We start from the raw sequence: 25,111 nt of genomic DNA, 5'->3' as shown, positions 1-25,111 counted from the left end.
CCCCATGCAGTTCGCAGCCATGGCGCCGAGACGACCAGCTCCACGATTCAGGGATGCAAGCCTGAGGAAGCTCCTAGAGGCGGTCAAGGCCAGGAGGGATGTCCTATTCCCCCCGAGAGTTGCAGAGGATAAGCCACAGGACAGCTAGTGCCACCTGGGAGGATGTGGTGGCAGCGGTCATCGGCTCAGGCACGGTCGCCAGGAGGACCGGCACCTAGTGCCTCAAGAAGGTCAACGACCTACACCGGGCTGCATGGGTGAGTTGGCACTGGACCTCCCACCCTACCCCGCCTCCCCTCCACAACTCCCCACCCCACGGGAATGCACCAGTCACCACCCCCGCCCAGCACCGGGCCGTGCTGAGGGCCAACCATGCCGCACACGCTGACCCCTCCCCAAAACCTTCTGACGCCTTCACTACCACACCTCTCCCAAGCCCCTTCAACCAACCCCTCCAAACCTTCCCCATGGTGACCACGCATGCAGATAACGATGCCCTCTCTGCGTCCCCGCAGGAGAAGTTGTCCCACAACCGTAGCGATAGAGGCCAGACAGGTGGCGGGGAGTCAGACAACAGAATCCTCACCACCTTCAAGGAACGGGCCCTGGATGTTGTCCTCATGCCGAGGACAGAGTAGTCACCAACACGGAGGTCGGCGCACGCCACAGAGGTGAGGATCCACCGGGCCCCATCCAGAAGGACTGTCAAACGAGAGTTGTTAATTCCATTCGGAATGACCATGCCTCCCACTGACCACATGGTCATTCTCTACAGGACCTGAAGCCGACTGTGCTGGCCCATCTGGGGTGGACCCCATCCCAGCCTCCCATGATAAAAGCTTGAAGATGTCCAAGGATGCCACCATAGATGCACCAAAGGTGTGATTCCCCACACTCCACCAACGCTGAGATATGCTCCTCAGTGGTCAGACTTCTGGGGCACATTCTGTTGAGCACCACACAGTTCCAGATGCACATCAGGTGGAGGCAGGAACGCCCAGGCGCGACTGCAGTCAGAGGTCTGATGCTGAGCCTCAGGACCACGTTTACCCGGAGCTGATGCAGACATAAGGGTGCGGCAGTGATCTTCAGAGGGGGATGTCAGTAACACTCCAGCAGGTACATAGTAAATTGGAGGAATCCCAGAGGCCACGGGCACAGGCCATGGTGCCAGCAATGCATGGCACCGAGGCCATCACTGTTAGGGTGGCAAACCCCAGTGGAGAGCCTGGTGCACGATGTAACGAATGGAGATGTCCAAGGAGTGGCTCGGTCAGTGACAGCCATAGCTGAAGGCCTTGGCAGACGTGACCCAGTGCCGTGCAGACCTTGATGAGGTGCTGTGGAACATGTCCCAGAATCAGATGGGTATCGCCGAGGCGCTGTGGATTGATTAATCGTCACATGTACCAAAGTACAGTGAAAAATATTTTTCTGCGGCCAAGGGAACGATATAGACAAAAAGAATAAATTAACAGAGTACATCGACAAATAAGTAATTGGTTACAATACAGAACAATGGCCAAACAGATAAATATGACATGAGCAAGAGCAGCATAGGGTGTACATAGTGTCTTACAGGGGATAGATCAGTCCGAGGGAGAGTCGTTGAGGAGTCTAGTAGCTGTGGGGAAGAAGCTGTTCCTATGTCTGGATCTGAGGGTCTTCAGACTTCTGTATCTTCTGCCTGATGGAAGGGTCTGGAAGAGGGCAAAGCCTGGGTGTGAGGAGTCTCTGACAATGCTATCTGCCTTCCTGAGGCAGCGAGAGGTGTAGACAGAATCAATGTGAGGGTGGCAAGCTTGTGTGATGCGTTGGGCTGAGTTCATCTCACACTGCAGTTTCTTTCTACCTTGGGCCGAGCAGTTGCCATACCAAGCTGTGATGCAGCCGGATAGGGTGCTCTCTATGGCAATCTGTAGAGGTTTGAGAGAGTCGATGCAGACATGCGACGTTGTTGGGCTATTATTAGATTTCTTGACTGCTGCATCAACTTGAGTGGACCTTGACAGACTGTTGGTGATGATCACCCCCAGGAACTTAAAGCTATCGACCATCTCCACTTCTGATCCATTAATGTAGATGGGGGCGTGTGTCGTACTACACTTCCTGAAGTCGATGATCAGTTCCTTGGTTTTGCTGATATTATTTTGAGAGGTTGTTTTCGGCACACCATGCGACCAAGTGATCTATCTACCTTCTGTAGTCTGACTCGGCGTTGTTTGAGATATGACCCACCACAGTCGTATCATCCGCAAACGTATAGATTGAGTTGGAGTTAAATCTTGCCACACAGTCATGTGTGTATAGGGAGTACAGTAGAGGACTGAGCACACGTCCTTGCGAGGGCCCAGTGTTTAGGGCTATTTTGTGGAGGAGGTGCTGTTACCTAGCCTGACAGATTGCGGTCCGTTGGTGAGGAAGTCAAGGATCCAGCTGCACAAGGAGGGGTCAAGTCCAAGATTGCAGAGTTTGGTTATTCGTCTTGTCGAGCTCTAGTCTATAAACAGCTGTCTGACATAGGCGTCCTTGTTAGAGGTGCTTGCGTGTTGATTGTAGGGTCAGGCAGATAGCATCTGCTGTGGATCGGTTGCCACAGTAGGCAAACTGCAATAGATGAAGACCATCTGGAAGGCTGGCGTTGATCAATCTCGTGAATAGCCGCTCAAAAGCATTTCATGATGACAGATGTCAGGGCCACCAGTCGGTAGTCGTTGAGGCACACTACCTTGTTCTTCTTTGGTACTGGTATTATGGTGGTCTTCTTGAAGGAGGAGGGAACATTGGAGCGGAGAAGTGAGGCGTTGAAGATGGCTGTGAATACGCTTGCTGGCTGGTCTGCACAGGATTGGAGTGCTCGCCCAGGGACTCCGTCAGGGCCCATCACTTTTTGCGGGTTCACTTTCAGGAAGGTGAACCCGCGGAGCTTGTCCCAGTCGCAGGTGGATATTACTGAGGCTCTGCAAAGCATGTGCCAATCACGGAGGAGCATCGCCGAGGGTTTGACACCATGGTGCAGACATTGTGGAGTTATCAGGGCTGGCAGAGCCAGATAACACAGGGGCAGCTGGGGCTCAGTCCCGACCTAAATGCTCAGAGCGTGAGAACGCCTTTCTGTAGATGTAGGGCACTCCCAGATGGCCCAGTGCGCATAAGGCAACATGCGTGCAGTCTATCGGCCCCTGGACCTGGGGCATCCCTGCGATGGCGGAGACTCCTGCTGCCCAGGCATCCAGCTGTGCTTGGCCCATGTCAAAGTTTATATAATTTTTATTATATACAAACAGGGCATCCGCAACCTGTCAAATGCACCAGTGAGCTTTAGCTTGGGAGATGCCACACAGGTTCCCACTGGAGCGATCCTGAGGTGTAAAAGGTTCAGGGCTGTGGTGACCTTGATGGCTACCGAGAGCGGGTGTCCGGCTCGTCCATACGGTGCCGCACCGTCTGCTTTGAGACGGAGTCTCCTGGGACACGCACTGTCATTTGCTCAAAAGCCCAACAATGCTTGTACACCCCGGGCTGTCGCGAGCCTCCCCCTCTGGTCTGATGGGAGGCCGGGTCCTCAGAGTGTGGGGCGGGGCCCTGCACATGGGCCGCCACCTCGACTCTTTGTTGACCCTGCTGCTGTCTCCGGCGCCTGGCCGATCAGCCTGCCAGCAGTACCATTAGGGCAAGTTCAGCGGGGTCCAAAATACCGTCCATACCATACAATAACTTTAAAGGGATTGGAAGAGGGTGGGAGAGTGACAGTGATATCTTCCACCCTGGGACCCTCCATTCACCCATTGATCTCCCCCCTCCCCAACCTGGTATGCCCACCCACGGCAATCCACTTGAGATGTGCGAGGTGCTCACTTATCACAATTACCAATTCCCTATTAACAATAGCCTTCAGCCGCACAGCCAGAGGTCGCCGCGGTCAGTGGAAGTTATGGGCTTTCGGTGGTGCAGACAGGCAGAGACTAGGTTTGCCCCTGGAACGGGCGCACATGATCCAGGGGTTGGCATGGCAGAGCCACGTGCAGCTGCCCCGATCTGAGGTTGGACCCCTCCCCCACCCCTCCATCCCTATCTGAGCACAGGGGCAGAAAGCCCAGTGTCCCCAGGCTGTTTGCCTGTGAGCGAAGGTGGCTACTCACCGAGTCCCTGCACATTACTAAGCGGCGCCCGCGTGACCACTTGCTGGGGAGGTGGCCTCTGGATCATGGGAGGCCATTTGATATATAGTGGCTCCTAGTAATTGTATGGAAATGGGGTTAGTGGTGATTATTGGTTTCTTGCCACGCTACGGCGGGATCCCGATTTTCCCTACGGGAGCGGGCTGGTTCCATCATGAATGGTTTGGCACCTGGCGCGGTTCTCATTTTTGGCCTCTCCCGCTATTCACTGGCCTCATGGTGCTCTCAACTGAGCGCAACAACACCATTGAATTGCGCCCATGGAGTTAGATCAGCCAGGATCCCATTGAACGGGGAAAACAGGTTCGAGGGATTAAATAGCTTACTCTTGTTCCTAAACTGGCAATGCAGCTTGAGATTCCATCTTGGTTACTTTAGAGGCTCATTAGCACATCAAGTAACTGAGGAAAATTGTCCCTGATGTAAATTGAGGAAAGAAAAGTTGATTGGGATTTTAAGAAATCAGTTTAAATAACTGAACAGCTGATTCCCGTTTAATTCAAATTACATGCCAACGACTGACAAATAGTTTCAATAAGGATAAATAGCTGACAAGACGCAACTTGAAGGAGTTGAAAAATGCATTGGGGCATGGGCTTGCTGAGTTTAGAAGCAGGTATTTCTAACATGTCATCATGTGTCCCAGATGGGAAGAGGCAAAATCACTAGGTTTTGATGCTAGACAATTCTAGAGAAATCTCAGTGCTGAAGGTACAAAATGTAGACTTCAGGGAGGTCTGAGGTTATAGCCAGCATTTGTGGGCTATGGGTGTTGCTGCTATTGCCCATCCCTAAATGCCTTTGAGAAGACAGTGGTGAACCACCTTCTTGCAATACTGCAGTCCATATCATTTAGGTACACCCACAGAGCGGATGGCTACATGGTGCCAGGATTTTGTCTCAGCGACAGTGAAAGAAAGACAATATAGCTCCAAGTCAGGGGGATCGTGTGAGGTGGGCAGAGGTTGGTGTTGTCATGCATCTACTTCCCTTGTTTTTGTCGGCAGATGTTGCAGGTTAATAAGTTTCTGTTAAAGAAGCCTTACTGAATTGCTGCAGTGCATTTTGTAAATGCTACACAAGGCAGCCAATCTGCACTGGTAATAAAGAGAATGTATGCTAAAGCTGCTGATGAGGTGCCAATCAAGCAGACTGCTGTCTCTTGGATGGGTTCTTGAGTATTGCTGAAGCTACTCATCCAGAAAAGTGGAGACTCTGGACTTGTGCCTCGTAGATGGAAGGAGGATCTGTGAGGTGAGATACTCAACAAACACCCAACCTCCGACCTGCTCTTGGAGCAACGCTATTGATGTAGCTGATCCAGTTAACTTTCTGGTTCCTGGTAATCCCCAGCATGTCTGTTGCTTGTGGTGATTTAGCAATTGAAATATACCACTGAATGTTAAGGCAAGGTAGTTAAAACTCTCTCTTAGGGCTGCATGGTGAACAGTGGTTAGCATTGCTGCCTCACGGTGCCAGGGATCCAGGTTTTATTCCAGCCTTGGTTGAGTGTGTGGAGTTTGCATGTTCTCTCCATGTCTGTGTGGGTTTCCTCTGGTGCTCCGGTTTCCTCCCACAGTCAAAAGATGTGGTTAGGTGGGGTTACTGGGCTATGGCAGGAGAGTGGGGCGAGGTAGGGTGCTGTTTCAGAGGGTCGGTGCTAACTAGATGTGCCAAACGACCTCTTTCTGCATTCTAGGGGTTCTATGGTTCTTGCTGAATATGGCCATTTCTGAACACCTGCATGCAGCGAATGTTACATGCTACCTATCTAGCCCAAGCCTTAATGTTGTCCAGGGTCTTAGACGCACACAGGCACAGACTGGCTGTTCAATTTCATTCGCAAGATAATCATTGTGCAATCATCAGCAAATATCCCTATATCTGACTTTATGATGAAGGAAAAGGACATTTGTGTAGATGGCTGGGCCTAGGACACTATTCTAAGAAACTCCTGCAGCAATGTCCTGGGACTGAGAAGCTCAGCCTCCAATCATCGCAACTACCTTCCTTTGTGCTAGATATGACTGCATGCGGCTCTGGCGGAACTCAAACTGAGCACCAGTTAGCAGGTTATTTCTGAGTAAATGGTAAATGCCACTTTATAGCACTGTCAACAACTTCCATCACTTTGCTGATAATTGAGGTTAGACCGATGGGCCAGTAATTGGCCACATTGGATTGGTTCTGCTTTTTTGAGGACAGGAAATACCGGAGCAATTTTCCACTTTGTTTGGTAGGTACCAATGCTGTAGTTGTATTGGAATAGAGCACAAGTGTTCCATACATTGGGATATAAACATTGAGAGGGCCAATATTTTTCGCTGTATTCAGTGCTCTCATCCATTTCTTGACATCACAAGGACCAAATTTGAATTTGCTGAAGACTGGCATCTGTGATGGTAGGAATCTCATGAGGAGGCCAACATTGAACATCCTCTTGGCACTTCTGGACTGAAGATGGTTGAAAAAGTTTAAGTCTTGTCTTTTTCAATGACATGCTGGGCTCCACCATCATCGAGGATTGGGATGCTGGTGTAGCCTCTTCACTATTAGTTTTTAATTGTCCACCACCATTCATGACTGGTTGCGGCATGAGTGCACAGAACTGATTTGATCGGTTGGTTGTGGGATCACTTTGCTTTACCCAATGTTCTGTCTTCTGTTACCATGCACGTGATGCGGTATTGTAGCTTCGCCAAGTTGACCTGTCATTTTCAAGTACTTTTGCTTCTGCCTCCTTCAGGCTTTTCGATATTCCTGATAGAAAGAGGTCAATCTCCCGGCCTAATGGTAATGGCAGAATGAGGAATTTGCAGGGCCATCATGTTACAGATTTTAGAGAATAATTTGATTTTGCCTTTGAAGCCAAACAAATTTATTCTGATTGTTTAATTATATAAATTTTAGTTTTTTTTTTAAAAAACAACTTCACAGAATTCAGTTTCTTCCACTAAAACTTAACTTCAGGTAACGGTGCCCTAAAAACCCTAAATGAACTAAAGCAAAATATTGCAGATGCTGGAGGTGTGAAATAAAAACTGAAAATGCTGGAAATACTCTGTGCCTGACAGTGTATGTGGAGAAAGAAACAGTCAATGTTTCAAGTCTGTGACCTTTCAACAGTCATCTAAGAAAACCATACTTGACAGTAGGTCTCACTTGTTTTCAGTGACAGACCTATGTATAACTGAGCAAATGTATAAAAGTGACAACACATCCACAAGCATGAAGCGCTGAGAGAATCTCAGTCCATGTTCCAACACGTTAATGGAGCCACAGTTCATTTCTGCACCTCCCAGTGTGATCTCTACTGTAACAACCTATTCCACTCTCAGTACAGCTCAGGTTGCAATGTTAAAAGGGAAAGGTAATCACGTTCCCCGCCTCCTTCCTCATTAACCACTGGTTTGCAACGATAGACATGTCACCCTAAATAATCGTACACATTCCTGTGGATTTCAGTGTCTCAAAGCTCATCTTGCAGATGAATTAGCTCGTCTGTTGGGAAAACATGTTGGCATATGAACTGATCATCACTGGGGCTTGAACGCTGGTTTTTAGCACAACATGTAAAAGGTTGACACGCATGTTAATAGGTTAAGGAGCAGATATGATTATTTATCAGCACTTAATAGAATCTGGGTGGTAATTGTAATTACATTTAGTGCAAAAAGCAATTTTAACAACCTTCAGTCATGTCAACGACAAAACATTACAGCTGTTTTCCTAATACTTTGAGTTCTCAATTGGACTCGAGATTTAATTTTTGTTAAAGATCTCCCATGACGTGGATTATTCTGCTTTGTATCTCTCATTAGCGGGGATCTTTGACAAAGCAGCAATTATTGTCGGATTGTCAGCTCAAACAGTTCCACATCTAGACGGTGCTCTACATCTCTTGCCGGGTCTTCCTTGCCTAGCATCTCTAGAACTGAGTGGTGTCCACTGGAGAACTCCACAGCAGCGGGGCAAGGCAGGACACATCCCCTTTATGGTAAGTTTAAAGTCCAGGGTGAACGTTAGAGAATTGTCAAATGCGTGAGTGGATGAAGAAGGAGTGACGGGCAGGGAGGTCGGTGGGCTGAGGGGGCCAGTCTGTATGGCAATAGGGTGGCAGGTGGGTAGCATGACATCTGGGTAAGATGGCAGGTGGGTAGGGTAGTATTCTCATCAGTTTGGGCAGGGCGGTCATGTCGGCCTTGATATCTCGGTCCAGCATCTCATATTTCTACACATGATGCCTCTCCCCTGATCCTTTACCTACTTTTTCTATTTCCCCTCACTCTCCAAGATTATTTCTCCCATCTCACTAAGTATATGTCTACCCTCGTCTTTCGGTCTCTCCCTCAATCATATCTTCTTTCCACATCCCAATTGATGTCTCCACCAAAAATAATTACAGCGGCTTGCATGAAATATATTCAAATGGTAAAATTTACCAAAAAAAGAACAAAGCGGAGACTATGGCTGGAACTGGGAGGGTCCAGTAGTGCGGAGGGTGGTGGATGATTGGGGAGAAGCTACAAGAGCTTGTCGCAGTTTCATTTTACTTTTGTTTGTTCAGGTAAATCAATTGAGAACCAATATTCATTTACAATGAATGCATTGTCATAGGATCGTAATCCTGGAACTCCCTGCCTAATAGCACTGTGGGAGTACTTTCACTATACAGATTTGAGTGGATCAACAAGGCAGTTCACCAATACCTTCTCACTGGCCATTAGAGATGGACAAATGCTGGCCTTGCTCACAGTTCCTGCATTCTATGAATGTATAGAAGGAAACAATGGGGTCTAGGATGAAGAAACAGTAGGAGAGAGACATGAGGAGCTATGCATGAGACAGGCAACTGGAGACAAAACAATACATAACTATTAACTAGAATAGCATGGGTGTTCACAGAATGGAAGAGAGAGAGAACATTTTTGGTTGAGATACTGGCATGGTCGGTAAGTTACAATAAGTTTTATTGTAGCCATTAACCCAGTACTAACACTAGTTTAAAGATATAGACTATGGGAACATACCGTCTTTGCATTCTCTTTGCAACTAATGTAAATATTGGTTTACACGTGTCCCTGGAAGGTTAAAATGTTACCTGCAACAGCTGTAGGTTCACTTGCTATTTGCCTCACAATGCTGTACCTGACAGCACTCGTGGGAATTATGCTCATTCTCTAGAGTGAAAATTGAGCCCATAACCTTCTGACTCAGAGACGCAAGTGAGCCTCAGTTGAAACATACTGAATTGTGAATATGAAACAGAATATGTAGGTTCCATCAGAAAATGGACAGTGATGGGGCTTCAACTGAACATTGGACAGATAGCAAGAGCTTTTAAAATAGCAGGAAAGACTTACTCCCTTCCCCAATACTATTGGTACTCAAGGTGTATTAGTCATATTGGTCACCATTCTCCAGGTTTAAACTCCTTCTCATGTTTGGTACACATTCTCCCTCAGTTTTCTCGCCGATTTTCATTTTGACATCATACTCACTCTTGTATGCAATATGTGTTCCCTTCATTTACCATTATAAACCTGCTGTTAGGAATTCTTTGTACACATCAGTCATGATCTGATGGAATGGCAGAACAGATAGAGGATATACTGGCCTACTCCCTTTCTTACAGAGAAATGTTGAACATGGACCTTTTAATGTGGTGGTTTTGAACCAGCTGCATGTTGAATTTGAAGTGGAATGCAGAACAGAGGCCTAAACACATTGTTGCGTGTACCTACCCTACTTCATCACGACCTAGAGAGATTATACCCAATTCAAATCAGGGTGAAACATAAGAATTGTGCAGGACTGCAGGCAACCATTTGGCCCGTCAGTTGTTTGAACTAGCTTTCAAATTACTACCTTGCCCCGACTCTATTCCCACAATCCTACAAACATTTTGCATTCAAGGATATCTAATTTCTCTTTGAAGGTTACTATTAAAATTGCTCTCACTATCTTGAGAACTAATATTGAATCAATATAATCTAACATCTTTACAATAAGGGAGCAGGGGTGAAGTTTGTGTGCTAGATGGTGCTAAGTTATCTAATACAAGCATTTCCCTGTTATTCGGGTCACTGCCCATGTGGAGTTTGCACATTCTCCCCGTGCCTGCGTGGGTTTCACCCCCACAACCCCAAAAATGTGCAGGATTGGACATGCTATTTGGAAACACAATTTTAAAAAATGCATTTCCCGGTTATCACAATTATAGAACTTGTCACCTCACTAATATTTACCTGAAGTTTGAAAAACACTCAGCAATCCAATTATGGATTTTACTTTCCTAAAACTTGAAATGAAGTTGTCTAGAATATTTTAAGCTGTGTTACACTAAGGTGAAATACTGATGGCTATATGTCAATCACTTGTGATTATACCAACTTGGTGATAAACTAGGAATATTGCACAATATTGGCAACTAGTGCATTAATTATGCCTAGTGACAACAATACATTCAACCTAATATTTAAACTATTAAACACTCATTGGCTCCTCAGCCCACCAACCACCATACTGAATCTTTGTGAAACGTACCAGTCTCAGTCCAGTAGGTCACCAAATCCTTTGCAATTTATAGTAAGTGAATTGATGCAATGCATTTGTAAACTTCTGACAGCATTATTTAATCAGGTCAAAGGCAACTATTGAACAGGCTCCCTAGGGGAACAGAAGAAATAGATGGCATTGATTCAATACTGGACAATGTTTGTCAAAATTTTTTATTTTGGGATAGACTAAATTAGTACTATATTGTGCATATGATCTGTTTTAGTGTGATATGCTTGGAAGGAAAATGGGACTTTGGACCTGTGACTCCCAAAGCTTTCCACCACTGGGTCTGAGAGTGTTCTTCACATCATGCTTGGGTCCTTTGTTGACTAAATGGTAGAGATTAATTGCTATTATTTGTCAAACCGCCATTATTATTCTTCTATCATGTGACTACCCATATGGCAGAAGGCAAAGTAGGACACCTCAATTTCTCTTGGTTTGAGGATTCTTAAGTTGGCATGTTGTGAATCTACAGGCTTTGTACAAGTACTCTAAACAATTTAACATCCTTCAGCAGATTCCAAATACAGAAATCGGACGGATTCTTGGATATACATCCTCCCCACAATCTTTAGGTCATTCTGTGTAACCTGGCCATCACTCAGTACTACACAGTTTATCTCCATAAAATCCCTAGTGTAGGAGGAGGCAATTTGGCGCATCGAGTCTGCACCGATCCTCCGAAAGAGCACCCTAGGTCCACTGCCTGCTCTATCCCCATAATCCCCCCTAACCTTCACATCTTTGGACACTAAGGGGCAATTTAGCATGGCCAATCCACCAAACCTGCACATCTTTGGACTGGAAACCAGAGAACCTGGAGGAAACCCATGCAGACACGGGGAGAATGCGCAAACTCCACACAAGTTCAGAACTGAACCCAGGTTCCTGGTACTGTGAAGCAGCAGTGCTAACCATTGTGCCACCATGCCACCCATAACATCAGACAACTCCACTTATCTGCTGCTGAAATTCTCGTCCATGTTTTCTGTTACCTGTAGTCTTGACTATTCTATGGCACTCCTTGCCAACCTCCCATATTCCACTTTCTGTAAACTTAATGTTATCTAAAACTCTGCTGCCCATGTCTTCACTTGCATTAAGACCAATTATTTTATATGTCCATTATATCTGTGATCGGCAAACTCCATTGGTACCCAGTTATGTAGGCCTCATTCTGGTTTAAAAATCACTCCCTGGCCATATTCTCCCTGTCTTTGTAATCTCTTCCAGTCCAGCACCCCCCACTCCCGATTTTAATTGCTCCATACCTTTAGCTTAATCCCCAAACTCAGGGATTTCATCTCACTTTCCTCCTTCAAACCTACCTTCTTGACCAAACATTTGGTCAGCCGCTCCAAGGTCTCTTACGTGGCTCGGTATCCCTGTGAAGTGCCTTGTGATGTTCAAATACTTTAATGATACTACATGTAATCAAGTTGCTGCCGTTACCAACTGTATAATGATGACATGTCAAAATAACCAAAATATATAAAGATTGGTGTTTGGCTGATTCTAATCATGTGAGTCTTAGCTAAAACTAAGATTAAATAAGTTTGGAACCCCTTCACATAATTGTGTGACTGAGAACTGGATCTAATTTTAGGAAATAAAACGATGTACAAAGGTACTTTAATAGCAATAATATCTACTGAATAGTCTCTATGTAACGGTTAGGTTCAGTGTAAAAAAATGAAAAGAAGCACTCAAAACAAAGGCACTCGAATAGAAACACGGACAATTCAAATAACACGAAAGGAGGAACAGACAGAGATGAATTGGGAAGAAAAACTGGCAGCCAAGACAGTGAACAAACAATGGGGGGGCTGTTAAACAGGAGATTAACTAGACCAATACTACAAAGCGAAATTTCTTGATGGGTGGAAACATTAAAAGTAAGAAGTATTAAGTAAAGAGACATTAACAAATCTAAATCTGTTAGAAAATCAAGTGAATAAAAAAATCAAGTGAATAAAATATAGAAGAGTAGAAAAATCAGATGGGCTAAAGGGGAAGTATGTACGATAGGAAGGCGTAAACTATAAAGGAATCTATGAAACACAGATGGGGGTAAAATAAGTGAAAAGACCAATGATAGTGTACTGGTATGAAGGGCTGACTGACTACATGGCCTCATTTACAGAAGTGTGAAGGTGTAAAGAGGATAACTAAAACACCAACATCTCCGGATAGCTTGCATTTCAGAATGTCGACGAAAATTAGAGCGGAAATAGGAACAGTACAAAGTCGCTTGCAAAAATCACGTTTTTTTTCCTGCATGTGCAGATAAATATAAATTATTTATGTTAAACAAATGCGCCTTCATACCGAATGGGAGATAGCGCGAATTGACACACACACAGACAGAGATGTTGGTGAGGGGCTGGGACAAGCCGAGATTCTAATGTTCAGCACTAACCTCATGTCGGCCTTACTCTTGTGTTTCCAGAACGATGTGAAGTTAATGAATCCAGACATTGAGCTAGCAGACGGATCACGAAAGTTAGACCGGGTTGGGGTTTAATGATTTCTCTCCCGGTGACTTCTGTACCTGAAGTGAGGGACGAGCGAGAGAGAAATGTTGTCTTCATTCCAGGCAGGCGCCACTCCCAGAAGCCGCCTTGCAGTCAGGTCCCGCCCTCGCTAACCATCCGCACCTTAACTAACGAAGTTTACTCACAGCTGAAAACTTTCCGGATACTACTCTTTTCTGGACGATGAAAAATCTAAAACTCAGGAATGCATCAACTCCTCCCGAGCCTGCTGGAAATTTAAATAGCCCTAGCTATTGCTTTTGTTTAATTATTCTGGGGAGGAAAAAGAAGGCGGGACAAATCGAGTGAGTGGAACTTGCACAGGGAGGAGTTGAGGGGAGTAGCCTTGCCTTTCAAAGGGGAAGCTGAGTAACCACATGCTCAGAGAGTTCACTGAAACCAGGTGGGAGCAAGTTAACGCCGAGTATCAATATAGGCAGAGACCTGTTGGGCGGATTGGCATGTTTTTGCACGTGAGCGCTCTAACATTTGTCCATGCTTTCCGGGGTTTTTTTGTGTGTGGTTTGAGCTGTTGATTGACTAAATACATTACCCCTTTTGCTGTACACCAACAAAAAATAACTCAGATAAATCCTGCCTTCCAGATGCTTTAGACCGGGTATAACGCTCAAAACATTTCACAAGTAGTTGAAAACCATTGAGCAAATCCGACAAAGGGCCAGTATTAATTATCACAGAGTAACCTCGTGTTAACCGCACTTAATGACAAATATCTTCAGTAGTCACCACTGTTGTATTATATTGTATATACTGCACTGCAAACAAGGGTATTATGGTAAGGCTACAGGTACGGGGGGGGGGGGGGGGGGTAGATCCCTGCCTGCTGGCTCCTCCCAGTAGGCGGAGTATAAAAGTATGTGCTCTCCGAACTGCAGCCATTTCGGCAGCAACTGTAGGAGGCTACACATCTCTGTAATAAAGCCTCGATTACTCTCGTCTCGTCGTGATTGATAGTGCATCAATTTATTACACAGAGATTTTACAAAGATGGATCTCTGCATCAAGCCGGATCGCCTGCAGCTGCATCCTCAAGCAGACAACGGCAAAAAGGACTTCGCACATTGGCTAGCTTGCTTTGAAGCATACGTCGGATCTGCGACAGACCCAATCCCAGAAGCACAGAAGCTCCATATTCTGTACATGCAGCTGAGCTCCGATGTCTTTCCCCTCATCCAGGACGCGCCTACCGATGCAGAGGCCATGGTGCTACTGAAGGAAAACTACACTCAGCAGATCACCAAGACCTACGCCATGCACCTCCTGTCCACGCGCACCAACTTCTCGGTGAGTCTGTGGAAGATTTCTGGCGTGCCCTGCTCGCCCTGGTGAGAGACTGTGATTTGCAGGCCATTTCAGCTGCTGAACATTCTAACCTGCTAATGAGAGACGCATTCATTACGGGCATAGGGGCGGCCTACATCCGCCAGCGCCTCTTAGAAGGGGCTACGCTTGACCTCGCGGCAACCAAGAAACTAGCACTGTCGCTCACAGGCGCCTCACGTAATGTACAGGCGTATGCCCCCGACCACACGGCCCACCCCTCCTGGGCATGGAGGACCCCGCCAGCGGCCACTCCATCGTGGACTCCATCAGCGACTGCCCCCAGCCAACCTCACGCCTGTGCCGCGCGGCAGCCAACCAACCCCAGGGGACCCAAGTGCTACTTCTGCAGACAGACAAAACACCCCCAGCAGCACTGCCCGGCGCGGAGCGCTCTCTGCAAGGCCTGCAGCAAAAAAGGACATTTCGCTGTAGTGTGCCAGGCTCGCTCAATCGCCACTATTGTCCCTGAACCTCCCATGTGCGGCCAGTGGGTGCCGCCATTTTCCTCGCCTCAGACCACGTGCGGGCCGTGGGCGCCGCCATCTTACTCCCCTCACAACATGTGAGGCCCGTGGGCACCGTCATCTTGCTTGCCTCACAACCAATGGGCGGAGCCATCTTGCCTGCCCCAGGACACGTGCGGCCCGAGGGCGCCACCATCTTGCCTGCCTCAGGACATGTGTGACCCGTGGGTGCCACCATCTTCCCCGCCTCAGGACCCATGCCTGTCGGGCACCTCATCAGGCTGCTCATCGCCACTATTGTCCCTGAACCTCCCATGTGCGGCCAGTGGGTGCTGCCATTTTCCTCGCTTCAGACCACGTGCGGCCCGTGGGCGCCGCCATCTTGCTCCCCTCACAACATGTGCGGTCTGTGGGCACCGCCATCTTGCTTGCCTCACAACCAATGGGTGGAGCCATCTTGCCTGCCCCAGGACACGTGCGGCCTGTGGGTGCCGTCATCTTCCCCGCCTCAGGACCCCTGCCTGTCGGGCACCTCATCAGGCTGCTCATCGCCGCTATTGTCCCTGCACACCCCGCGTGCGGCCAGTGGGTGCCGCCATCTTCTTCCCCTCAGACCACGTGCGACCCGTGGGTGCCGCCACCTTGCTTGCCTCACAACCAATGGGCAGAGCCATCTTGCCTGCCCTGGGACACGTGCAGCCCGAGGGCGCCACCATCTTCTCCGCCTCAGGACCCCTGCCTGTCAGGCACCTCATCGCCTGCAACCGTCGACGACCAGCCACGTCTCGCCTCCGTCACAATCGACCAGTCCCGACCGCACAACCTCGCGACCGCGTCGACAAAGGTGAAGGTCGACTGGCATGAGATATCCTGCCTTCTGGACTCCGGGAGCACTGAAAGCTTCATCCACCCCGATACGGTAAGGCGCTGCTTCCTCGCGGTACACCCCATTAACCAAAGAATCTCCCTGGCCTCCGGATCCCACTGCGTGGTGATCCGGGGATACTGCATCACCAGCCTCACCATCCAGGGCTTAGAGTTCAGCAGCTTCCGGCTCTACGTCCTCCCCAACCTCTGCGCTGCCTTGCTACTCGGCCTGGACTTCCAGTGCAACCTCCAGAGCCTAACCCTGAAATTTGGCGGGCCCCTATCACCCCATACTGTTTGCGGCCTCACGACCCTTAAGGTCGACCCGCCTTCTCTGTTTGCAAACCTCACCCCGGATTGCAAACCCGTCGCCGCCAGGAGCAGACGGTACAACGCCCAGGACAGGACCTTCATTAGGTCTGAGGTCCAGCGGCTGCTGCAGGAAGGTATCATCGAGGCCAGCAACAGCCCCTGGAGAGCCCAAGTGGTAGTGGTGAAAACGGGGGAGAAAAACAGGAAGGTCGTTGACTACAGTCAGACCATCATTCGGTACACGCAGCTCGACGCGTACCCCCTCCCACGCATATCTGATATGGTCAATCCGATTGCACAGTACCGGGTCTTCTCGACAGTGGACCTGAAATCTGCCTACCACCAGCTCCCCATTCGCAAGGCGGACCGCCCTTACACCGCGTTTGAAGCGGACGGCCGCCTTTACCATTTCCTTCGGGTTCCCTTCGGCGTCACTAACGGGGTCTCGGTCTTCCAATGGGAGATGGACCGAATGGTTGACCAGTACGGACTGCGGGCCACTTTCCCGTACCTGGATAACGTCACCATCTGCGGCCACGACCAGCAGGACCATGACGCTAACCTTTCCAAATTTCTCCACACCGCCAAACTCCGCAACCTAACCTACAACAAGGAGAAGTGTGTGTTCAGCATGAACTGATTAGCCATCCTCGGCTATGTGGTTCAGAACGGATTTCTAGGGCCCGACCCCGATCGCATGCGCCCCCTCATGGATCTCCCCCTTCCCCACTGCCCCAAGCCCTCAAACGATGCCTGGGGTTCCTTTCGTACTATGCCCAGTGGGTCCCTAATTATGCGGACAAGGCCCGCCCACTCATCCCCTCCACCGGTTTCTCACTGACGGCCGAGGCTCACCAGGCCTTCAACCGTATCAAGGCCGACATTGCCAAGGCCGTGATGCACACGGTCGAAGAGACGCTCCCCTTCCAAGTCGAGAGCGATGCATCAGACGTCGCTCTGGCCGCCACCCTCAACCAGGCAGGCTCGTGGCATTCTTTTCCCGCACCCCCCATGCCTCCGAAATTCGGCATTCCTCCATCGAAAAGGAGGCCCAAGCTATCGTTGACACTGTGCGGCACTGGAGGCATCACCTGGCCGGCAGGAGATTCACTCTCCTCACAGACCAACGGCCGTTTGCCTTCATGTTTAACAACACACAGCGGGGTAAGATCAAAAATGATAAGATCTTGCGGTGGAGGATCGAGCTCTCCACCTTTAATTACGAGATTTTGTATCGCCCCGGTAAGCTCAACGAGCCCCCCCGATGCCCTGTCCCGAGGTACATGTGACAGCGCACAAGTGGACCGACTCCAGACCCCGCACGATGATCTCTGTCACCCAGTGGTCACCTGCTTTTATCACTTCATCTACCCTACTCCATCGAGGGAGTCAGGGCTGTCACCAGAGACTGCCAGGTCTGCGCGTAGTGTAAACTGCACTTCTACCGGCCAGACCATGCGCGCCTGGTGAAGGCCTCCCGCCCCTTTGAACGCCTCAGCGTGGACTTCAAAGGGCCCCTCCCCTCCACCGAGGGGAGCCGAATAGGATGCTGTCTATCACACATCTGTAGAAGTTTGTGAGAGTCGATGCAGACATGCCAAATTACTTTAGCTTCCGTAGGAAGTAGAGATGTTGTTGGGCTTTCTTGACTGTTGCATCAATGTGAGTGGACCAGGACAGACTGTTGGTGATGGTGACCTCCAGGAACTTAAAGCTATCGACCATCTCCACTTCGGAGCTATTGATGCAGACGGGAGTGTGAGTCGTGCCACACTTCCTGAAGTCGACGATCAGTTCCTTGGTTTTGCTGATATTATTTTGAGAGGTTGTTTTCGGTACACCATGTGACCAAGTGATCTATCTACCTTCTGTAGTCTGATTCGTCGTTGTTTGAGATATGACCCACCACAGTCGTATCATCCGCAAACGTATAGATTGAGTTGGAGTTAAATCTTGCCACACAGTCATGTGTGTATAGGGAGTACAGTAGAGGACTGAGCACACATCCTTGCGGAGCCCCGATGTTGAAGACTGTTGTGGAGGAGGTGCTGCTGCCTATCCTGACAGATTGCGGTCTGTTGATGAGGAAGTCAAGGATCCAGCTGCACAGGGAGGGATCAAGTCCAAGATTGCAGAGTTTGATTATTAGTTTTGTTGGGATAATGGTGTTGAAGGCAGAGCTGTAGTCTTTGAACAGCAGTCTTACATAGGTGTCCTTGTTGTCGAGGTGATTGTAGAGCCAGGGAGATAGCATCTGCTGTGGACCGGTTGCGGTGAGAGGGAAATTGCAGTTGATCGAGACCTTCTGGGAGGATGGCAGTGATCCGTCTCATGATTAGCCGCTCGAAGCATTTCATGATAACAGACGTCAGGGCCACCGGTCAGTAGCCGTTGAGGCATGCTACCTTATTCTTCTTTGGTACTGGTATTATGGTGGTCTTCTTGAAGGAGGTTGGGACCTCAGAACGGAGGAGTGAGGTGGTGAAGATATCTGCGAATACACTCAGCAGCTGGTCTGTGCAGGCTCTGAGTGCTCGCCCATGGACTCCGTCTGGCCCGTCGCTTTCCACAGATTCACTTTTGCGGCTGAATGTCCAGTATTTTCTGGGGGGGGTTTCAGATTCCAGTATCCGCAGTAATTTGCTTTTATCTATTGAGATTCCGATTTGACATCTGGCTGCATCACAGCCTGGTATGGCAACTGCTTGGCCCAAGAACGCAAGAAACTTCAGAGAGTCGTGAACACAGCCCAGTCCATCACACAAACCTGCCTCCCACCCATTGACTCCAGCTACACCTCCCGCTGCCTGGGGAAAGCGGGCAGCATAATCACCTTGTGGTAATACCAGGTATTGCGGTACCTGAGAGGTGGATGACCATTGGTTAGACCCAGGAGTCTACCATTGGCTGATGTACATAGCTCCGCCCTGAGAGGCGGAGTATAAGAACCGATGCCATCCCAGCAGCCTTCACTTTCTGTATCGAAGCTGCTGGGGAAGAGTTCTAGCAGATTAAAGCCTTCAGTTATGAATCACTTCATCTTGAGAGTAATTGATTGCGCATCAATTTAATCTGCTGCAACTTCAGTTGAAAGGATGGATCTCCGTATCAAACCGGAGTGCCTTCAGCTCAGCCCCCACACGGACAACTCTGCTGCTATTTTCAAACATTGGCTGGCGTGCTTTAAGGGTTACCTCGACATGGCCGACGACACCCCCACGGAAGGACAAAAGATGCATCTCCTACGCTCACGGGTCAGCCCTGGGACCTACTCTCTTATCGAGGAGATGGCGAATTATGCTGCCGCGATCGAGCTGCTAGAAGGACATTATATCCGCCCTGTGAACCAGGTCTACGCTCGTCACCTGCTGGCGACTAGGAGGCAAAGCCCCGAGGAAACGTTGGAAGACTTCTACCGGGCGCTGCTGGTGCTGGGCCGAAACTGTGGCTGCCCGCCAGTTTCGGGGAGCGAGCACACGGAACATTTGATCAGGGTTGCTTTCGTGGCAGGTATGACCTCCCCGATATCCGCCGAAGGCTCCTAGAAATGGACACTCTGGGACTTACAGAGGCACGGGCCCTGGCAGGGTCCATGGACGTTGCCGATAAAAACGCGCTGTCCTTTACACCCGATCGCGCGGCGGCCCCCTGGGCTGCGAGGCACCCCGTAGCGGCAGCCCCTCAGACCTTTCCCCTGACCCCGCAAGCCTGCGCGGCGAGATGGCCCGCTAATGCCACCGGACACCGCTGTTTCTTCTGCGGGCAGGCGAATCATCCCCGTACGCGCTGCCCGGCCCGCACCGCCACCTGCAAAGGGTGCGGCAAGAAGGGCCACTATGTGGGGGTCTGCCCGTGCCATGGCCGCGGTCTCCAGCGACTATCGGCAACCCCCCTTTCAGGCCCCGACCGCCCAGCGCTCACCGCCACCCCCCCTACCCTAAGGCCACGTGCGACCCGCGGGCGTGGCCATTTTGCCCCCCGGACACCACGCTGGATGGGTGGGCGCCGCCATTTTGTCCCTCGCCGCCGCCATCTTCTTCATCCCCGGACCCCATGTGCGACCCATGGGTGACGCCATCTTGGATGGGGCCCCTGGCCCCCAGCACAGCTGACTACAAGCTGCCCGACCAGAACTCTCCATTACTTCAGCTGGCCTCGGTGACTCTGACCAGAGTTGGCCCCGGATGCTTGCAAAAGCTACAACGACGATCTCCATCAACGGCCATGAGACGTCGTGCCTGATTGACTCTGGGAGCACGGAAAGCTTTGTTCACCCTGACACGGTAAGGCGCTGTTCTCTTGTCACCCATCTCGTAAATCAAAGGATCTCCCTGGCCTCCGGGTCACACTCAGTGGAGATAAAGGGGTTCTGCCTAGCGAACATCACTGTCCAAGACAGGGAATTCCACAATTTCCGCCTGTACGTCTTGCCGCACCTCTGCGCGGCCACCCTCCTTGGGCTGGATTTCCAGTGCCATCTGCAAAGCCTGACTTTTAAATTCGGCAGCCCTATACCCCCCTTACTGTCTGCGGCCTCGCGACCCTCAAGGTCGACCCGCCTTCCCTGTTTGCGAACCTCACCCCGGATTGCAAACCCGTCGCCACCAGGAGCAGACGGTACAGTGCCCAGGACCAGACCTTTATCAGGTCGGAGGTCCAAAGGCTGCTGATGGAAGGGGTCATCGAAGCGAGCAACAGTCCCTGGAGAGCTCAAGTAGTGGTGGTAAAGACCGGGGAGAAACATAGGATGGTCATTGACTACAGTCAGACCATCAACAGGTTTAAGCAGCTGGACGCGTACCTTCTTCCCCGTATAGCCGACCTGGTGAACAGGATCGCGCAATACAAGGTTTTCTCCACGGTGGATCTCAAGTCTGCCTACCACCAGCTACCCCTCCGTAATGGTGACCGCCAGTACACTGCCTTCAAAGCAGATGGGCGGCTCTATCACTTTTTAAGGATTCCCTTCGGTGTCACGAACGGGGTCTCGGTCTTCCAGTGAGAGATGGACTGAATGGTTGACCGGTACAGCTTACGCGCAACGTTCCCGTATCTGGATAACGTCACCATCTGCGGCCATGACCAGCAGGACCATGACACCAACCTCCGCAAATTTCTCCAGACCGCGAAAATCCTTAACCTGACATACAATAAGGATAAATGCGTGTTTAGCACCGACCGTCTAGCCATTCTGGGCTACGTAGTGCGAAGTGGAGTCATAGGCCCTGACCCCGAGCGCATGCGCCCCCTCATGGAGTTCCCCCTCCCTCACTGCCCCAAGGCCCTAAAGCGCTGCCTCGGGTTCTTCAGCTATTATGCACAGTGGGTCCCCAATTACGCAGACAAAGCCCGACCCCTGATCCAGTCCACAACCTTCCCCCTGTCGACAGAGGCCCGTCAGGCCTTCAGCCGCATCAAAGCAGACATTGCAAGAGCCAAGATGCGCGCCATCGACAAGTCCCTCCCCTTCCAGGTCGAGAGCGACGCGTCCGATGTAGCTCTGGCGGCCACCCTCAAACCAAGCGGGCAGGCCTGTGGCTTTCTTCTCCCGTACTCTCCATGCTTCCGAAATTCGCCACTCCTCGGTCGAAAAGGAGGCCCAGGCCATAGTAGAAGCTGTGCGACACTGGAGGCATTACCTGGCCGGCAGGAGATTCACTCTCCTCACGGACCAATGGTCAGTTGCCTTCATGTTCGATAATGCACAGCGGTGCAAGATTAAGAATGACAAGATCTTGCGGTGGAGGATAGAACTCTCAACCTACAATTACGAGATCTTGTATCGTCCGGGGAAGCTGAACGAGCCTCCTGATGCCCTGTCCCGCGGCACTTGTGCCACCGCACAAGTGGACCGCCTCCGATCCCTCCACGAGGACCTCTGCCACCCGGGGGTCACTCGTGTTTTTCATTTTATCAAGACCCGCAACCTGCCCTGCTCCATCGAGGAGGTCAGGACCGTCACCAGGGACTGCCAAATCTGCGCGGAGTGCAAACCGCACTTCAACCGGCCAGAGAGGGTGCACCTGATAAAGGCTTCCCGTCCCTTTGAACGCATCAGTGTGGATTTCAAAGGCCCCCTCCCCTCCACCGACCGCAACACGTACTTCCTGAACGTGATTGACGAGTACTCCCGGTTCCCATTCGCCATCCCCTGCCCAGACATGACCACAACCACCATCATCAAGGCCCTCCAGGGTATCTTTACACTGTTCGGTTTCCCCGCATACATTCACAGTGATAGGGGGTCCTCCTTTATGAGTGACGAACTGCGTCAATTCCTGCTCAGCAAGGGCATCGCCTCGAGCAGGACAACAAGTTAAAAACCCCGGGGAAACGGGCAGGTCGAGAGGGAGAACGGAACAGTCTGGAAGACTGTTCTACTGGCCCTACGGTCCAGGAATCTCCCAGTCTCCCGCTGGCAGGAAGTCCTCCCGATGGCCCTCCACGCCATCCGGTCGCTGCTCTGTACAACCACAAATCAGACACCTCATGAACGTCTCCTTGTTTTCCCCAGGAAGTCCTCCTCCGGGACCTCGCTCCCAAATTGGCTAGCGACACCCGGACCCATCCTGCTTCGGAAACATGTGAGGGCGCACAAGTCGGACCCGTTGGTCGAGAGGGTCCACCTGCTGCACGCTAACCCCCAGTACTCCTCCGTAGCGTTCCCTGACGGCTGGCAGGACACAGTCTCCCTTCGGGACCTGGCGCCCGCTGGAGCCCCACGCGCACCCGCACCATTGCCCCCACCCCCACCCTCCCCACAGCACCTAACTGGAGGGTCAGTACTCCTGCCGCTCCTGCCTGGACCCGAACACACACCAACGCCCCCTACAGGCACCTTCCCCCCTGTCCACCTTTTGCCCCAACAGCGCCGCCTAGGGGTGACGAAGCTGCCTGGGAGGACGACATCACGCTCCCGGAGTCGCAACCGCAAGGACCCCCATCAGAATCACCGCAGAAGCCCAGATACTCCAGAAGGACGACCAGGCCACCCGATCAACTGATTGCTGCACTATGAACACTTTGTTATTACCCTTGACATCACGGTACCTCCATACATGGTCATACCATGCGAAAGGCGACTATTAACGCTGGCCAGCACCCCGCCAGGCTCCATTTTAACAGGGGGTGAATGTGGTAATACCAGGTATTGCGGTACCTGAGAGGTGGATGACCATTGGTTAGACCCAGGAGTCTACCATTGGCTGATGTACATAGCTCCGCCCTGAGAGGCGGAGTATAAGAACCGATGCCGTCCCAGCAGCCTTCACTTTCTGTATCGAAGCTGCTGGGGAAGAGTTCTAGCAGATTAAAGCCTTCAGTTATGAATCACTTCACCTTGAGAGTAATTAATTGCGCATCACACCTCCCACCCGGCTTACTCACTCTTCCAACTTCTTCCATCGGGCAGGAGATACAGAAGTCTGAGAACACGCACTAACAGACTCAAAAACATCTTCTTCCCCGCTGTTACCAGACTCCTAAACGACCCACTTATGAACTGACCTGATTAACACTACACCCCTGTATGCTTCATTTGATGCCGGTGTTTATGTAGTTACATTGTGTACCTTGTGTTGCCCTATTATGCATTTTCTTTTATTTACTTTTCTGTTCATGTACTTCATGATCTGTTGAGCTGCTCGCAGAAAAATACTTTTTACTGTACTTTGGTACACGTGACAATAAACAAATCCAATCCAATCACAACATTGTTTAGCACAGGGCTAAATCGCTGGCTTTGAACGCAGACCAAGGCAGGCCAGCCGCACGGTTCAATTCCCGTACCAGCCTCCCCGAACAGGCGCCGGAATGTGGCAACTAGGGGCTTTTCACAGTAACTTCATTTGAAGCCTACTTGTGATGAACGATTTTCATTTCATGTCATCTGTTCTACAGTAAACAACTCTTCCTGGATGACTTGTTAAATTTATTTAATCAGACTCACTTGTACCACAACTGCCCTGCAGGCACGTGCCACTGTTTTCAGAGTGCACCACACGAGGGTGGAGTTCTTACTGTCTACTCATCTAACCAGTTCCATTACTTTAAAAATAAAACAAAACCTGTTTGATATAACTGGGGAGATGACGACCTGCCGCTCATTGAACCTCTTTCTAATTTGAAGTCAGGTCCTGACTTATTTATATACTGTTAGCACTGACTCTCATTGTCTCAATCACCAATGTCCAGGCCTGTCTGTGTGACCTTAAACAATTGTCAGCTTTTAAAAATAGTCCACAGAACTGTACTTTTTACTTGTTTGCATTACGTACTTCACTAGCCAATAAACTCCTTCTACATTTTGGTCAGTTTTGCTGCTGAACTAACCATTAGGTGGTATGTTAATGTGATCCAGGAGGATACAGCAAGGGATGCTGTGACATAGTTATGATGTTCCTGAACTAGCTATTCAAACACCTGGATTAATGACCCAGAGAAAGAAGGTAAAGTTTCACCATGGCTGTTGGAAAATTTGAATTGTCAATTAAATAAATGTGATTTTTTTTTTAAACCGAGTAGAAGTAATGGTGTCTATGAAATGATTAGAATGTCATAAAAATCAAAGCTGGGTGCAAAAGGTATGGACTTGTGCAAAGATTCAGTGGGCTGTTCTAGACAAGTCAAAAGCAGCCTGGCATGAAAGCAAAATACTGTGGATGCTGGAAATCTGAAATAAAAACAGAAAATACTGGATTACCTCAGCAGGACTGGCAACATCTGTGAGAGAAACAGTGCCAATGTTTTGAGTCATGTGACTCTTCTATATATAATAATCGTTATTGTCACAAGTAGGCTTACAATAACACTGCAATGAAGTTACTGTGAAAAGCCCCTCGTCGCC

The 25,111-nt window shown here is 49.9% G+C and overlaps 1 protein-coding gene across 1 annotated transcript in view; it reads right to left on the bottom strand.

Moving 5' to 3' along the window:
* The window catches only part of ttc39a (tetratricopeptide repeat domain 39A), a 176,484-nt gene extending 162,892 nt beyond the window's left edge, over positions 1 to 13,592 (bottom strand). The window contains exon 1 of the mRNA XM_072510906.1: positions 13,165 to 13,592. Within this exon, the coding sequence (XP_072367007.1) occupies positions 13,165 to 13,223 (59 nt within the window). The 5' untranslated portion in view covers positions 13,224 to 13,592. The remainder of the gene's footprint in view (positions 1 to 13,164) is intronic.
* Between the last annotated feature and the right edge of the window lie 11,519 nt (positions 13,593 to 25,111).

The sequence above is a fragment of the Scyliorhinus torazame genome, chromosome 7 (assembly GCF_047496885.1).
Source record: "Scyliorhinus torazame isolate Kashiwa2021f chromosome 7, sScyTor2.1, whole genome shotgun sequence".
NCBI lineage: Eukaryota > Metazoa > Chordata > Chondrichthyes > Carcharhiniformes > Scyliorhinidae > Scyliorhinus > Scyliorhinus torazame.
This window is presented reverse-complemented; position numbering and strand designations above follow the sequence as displayed.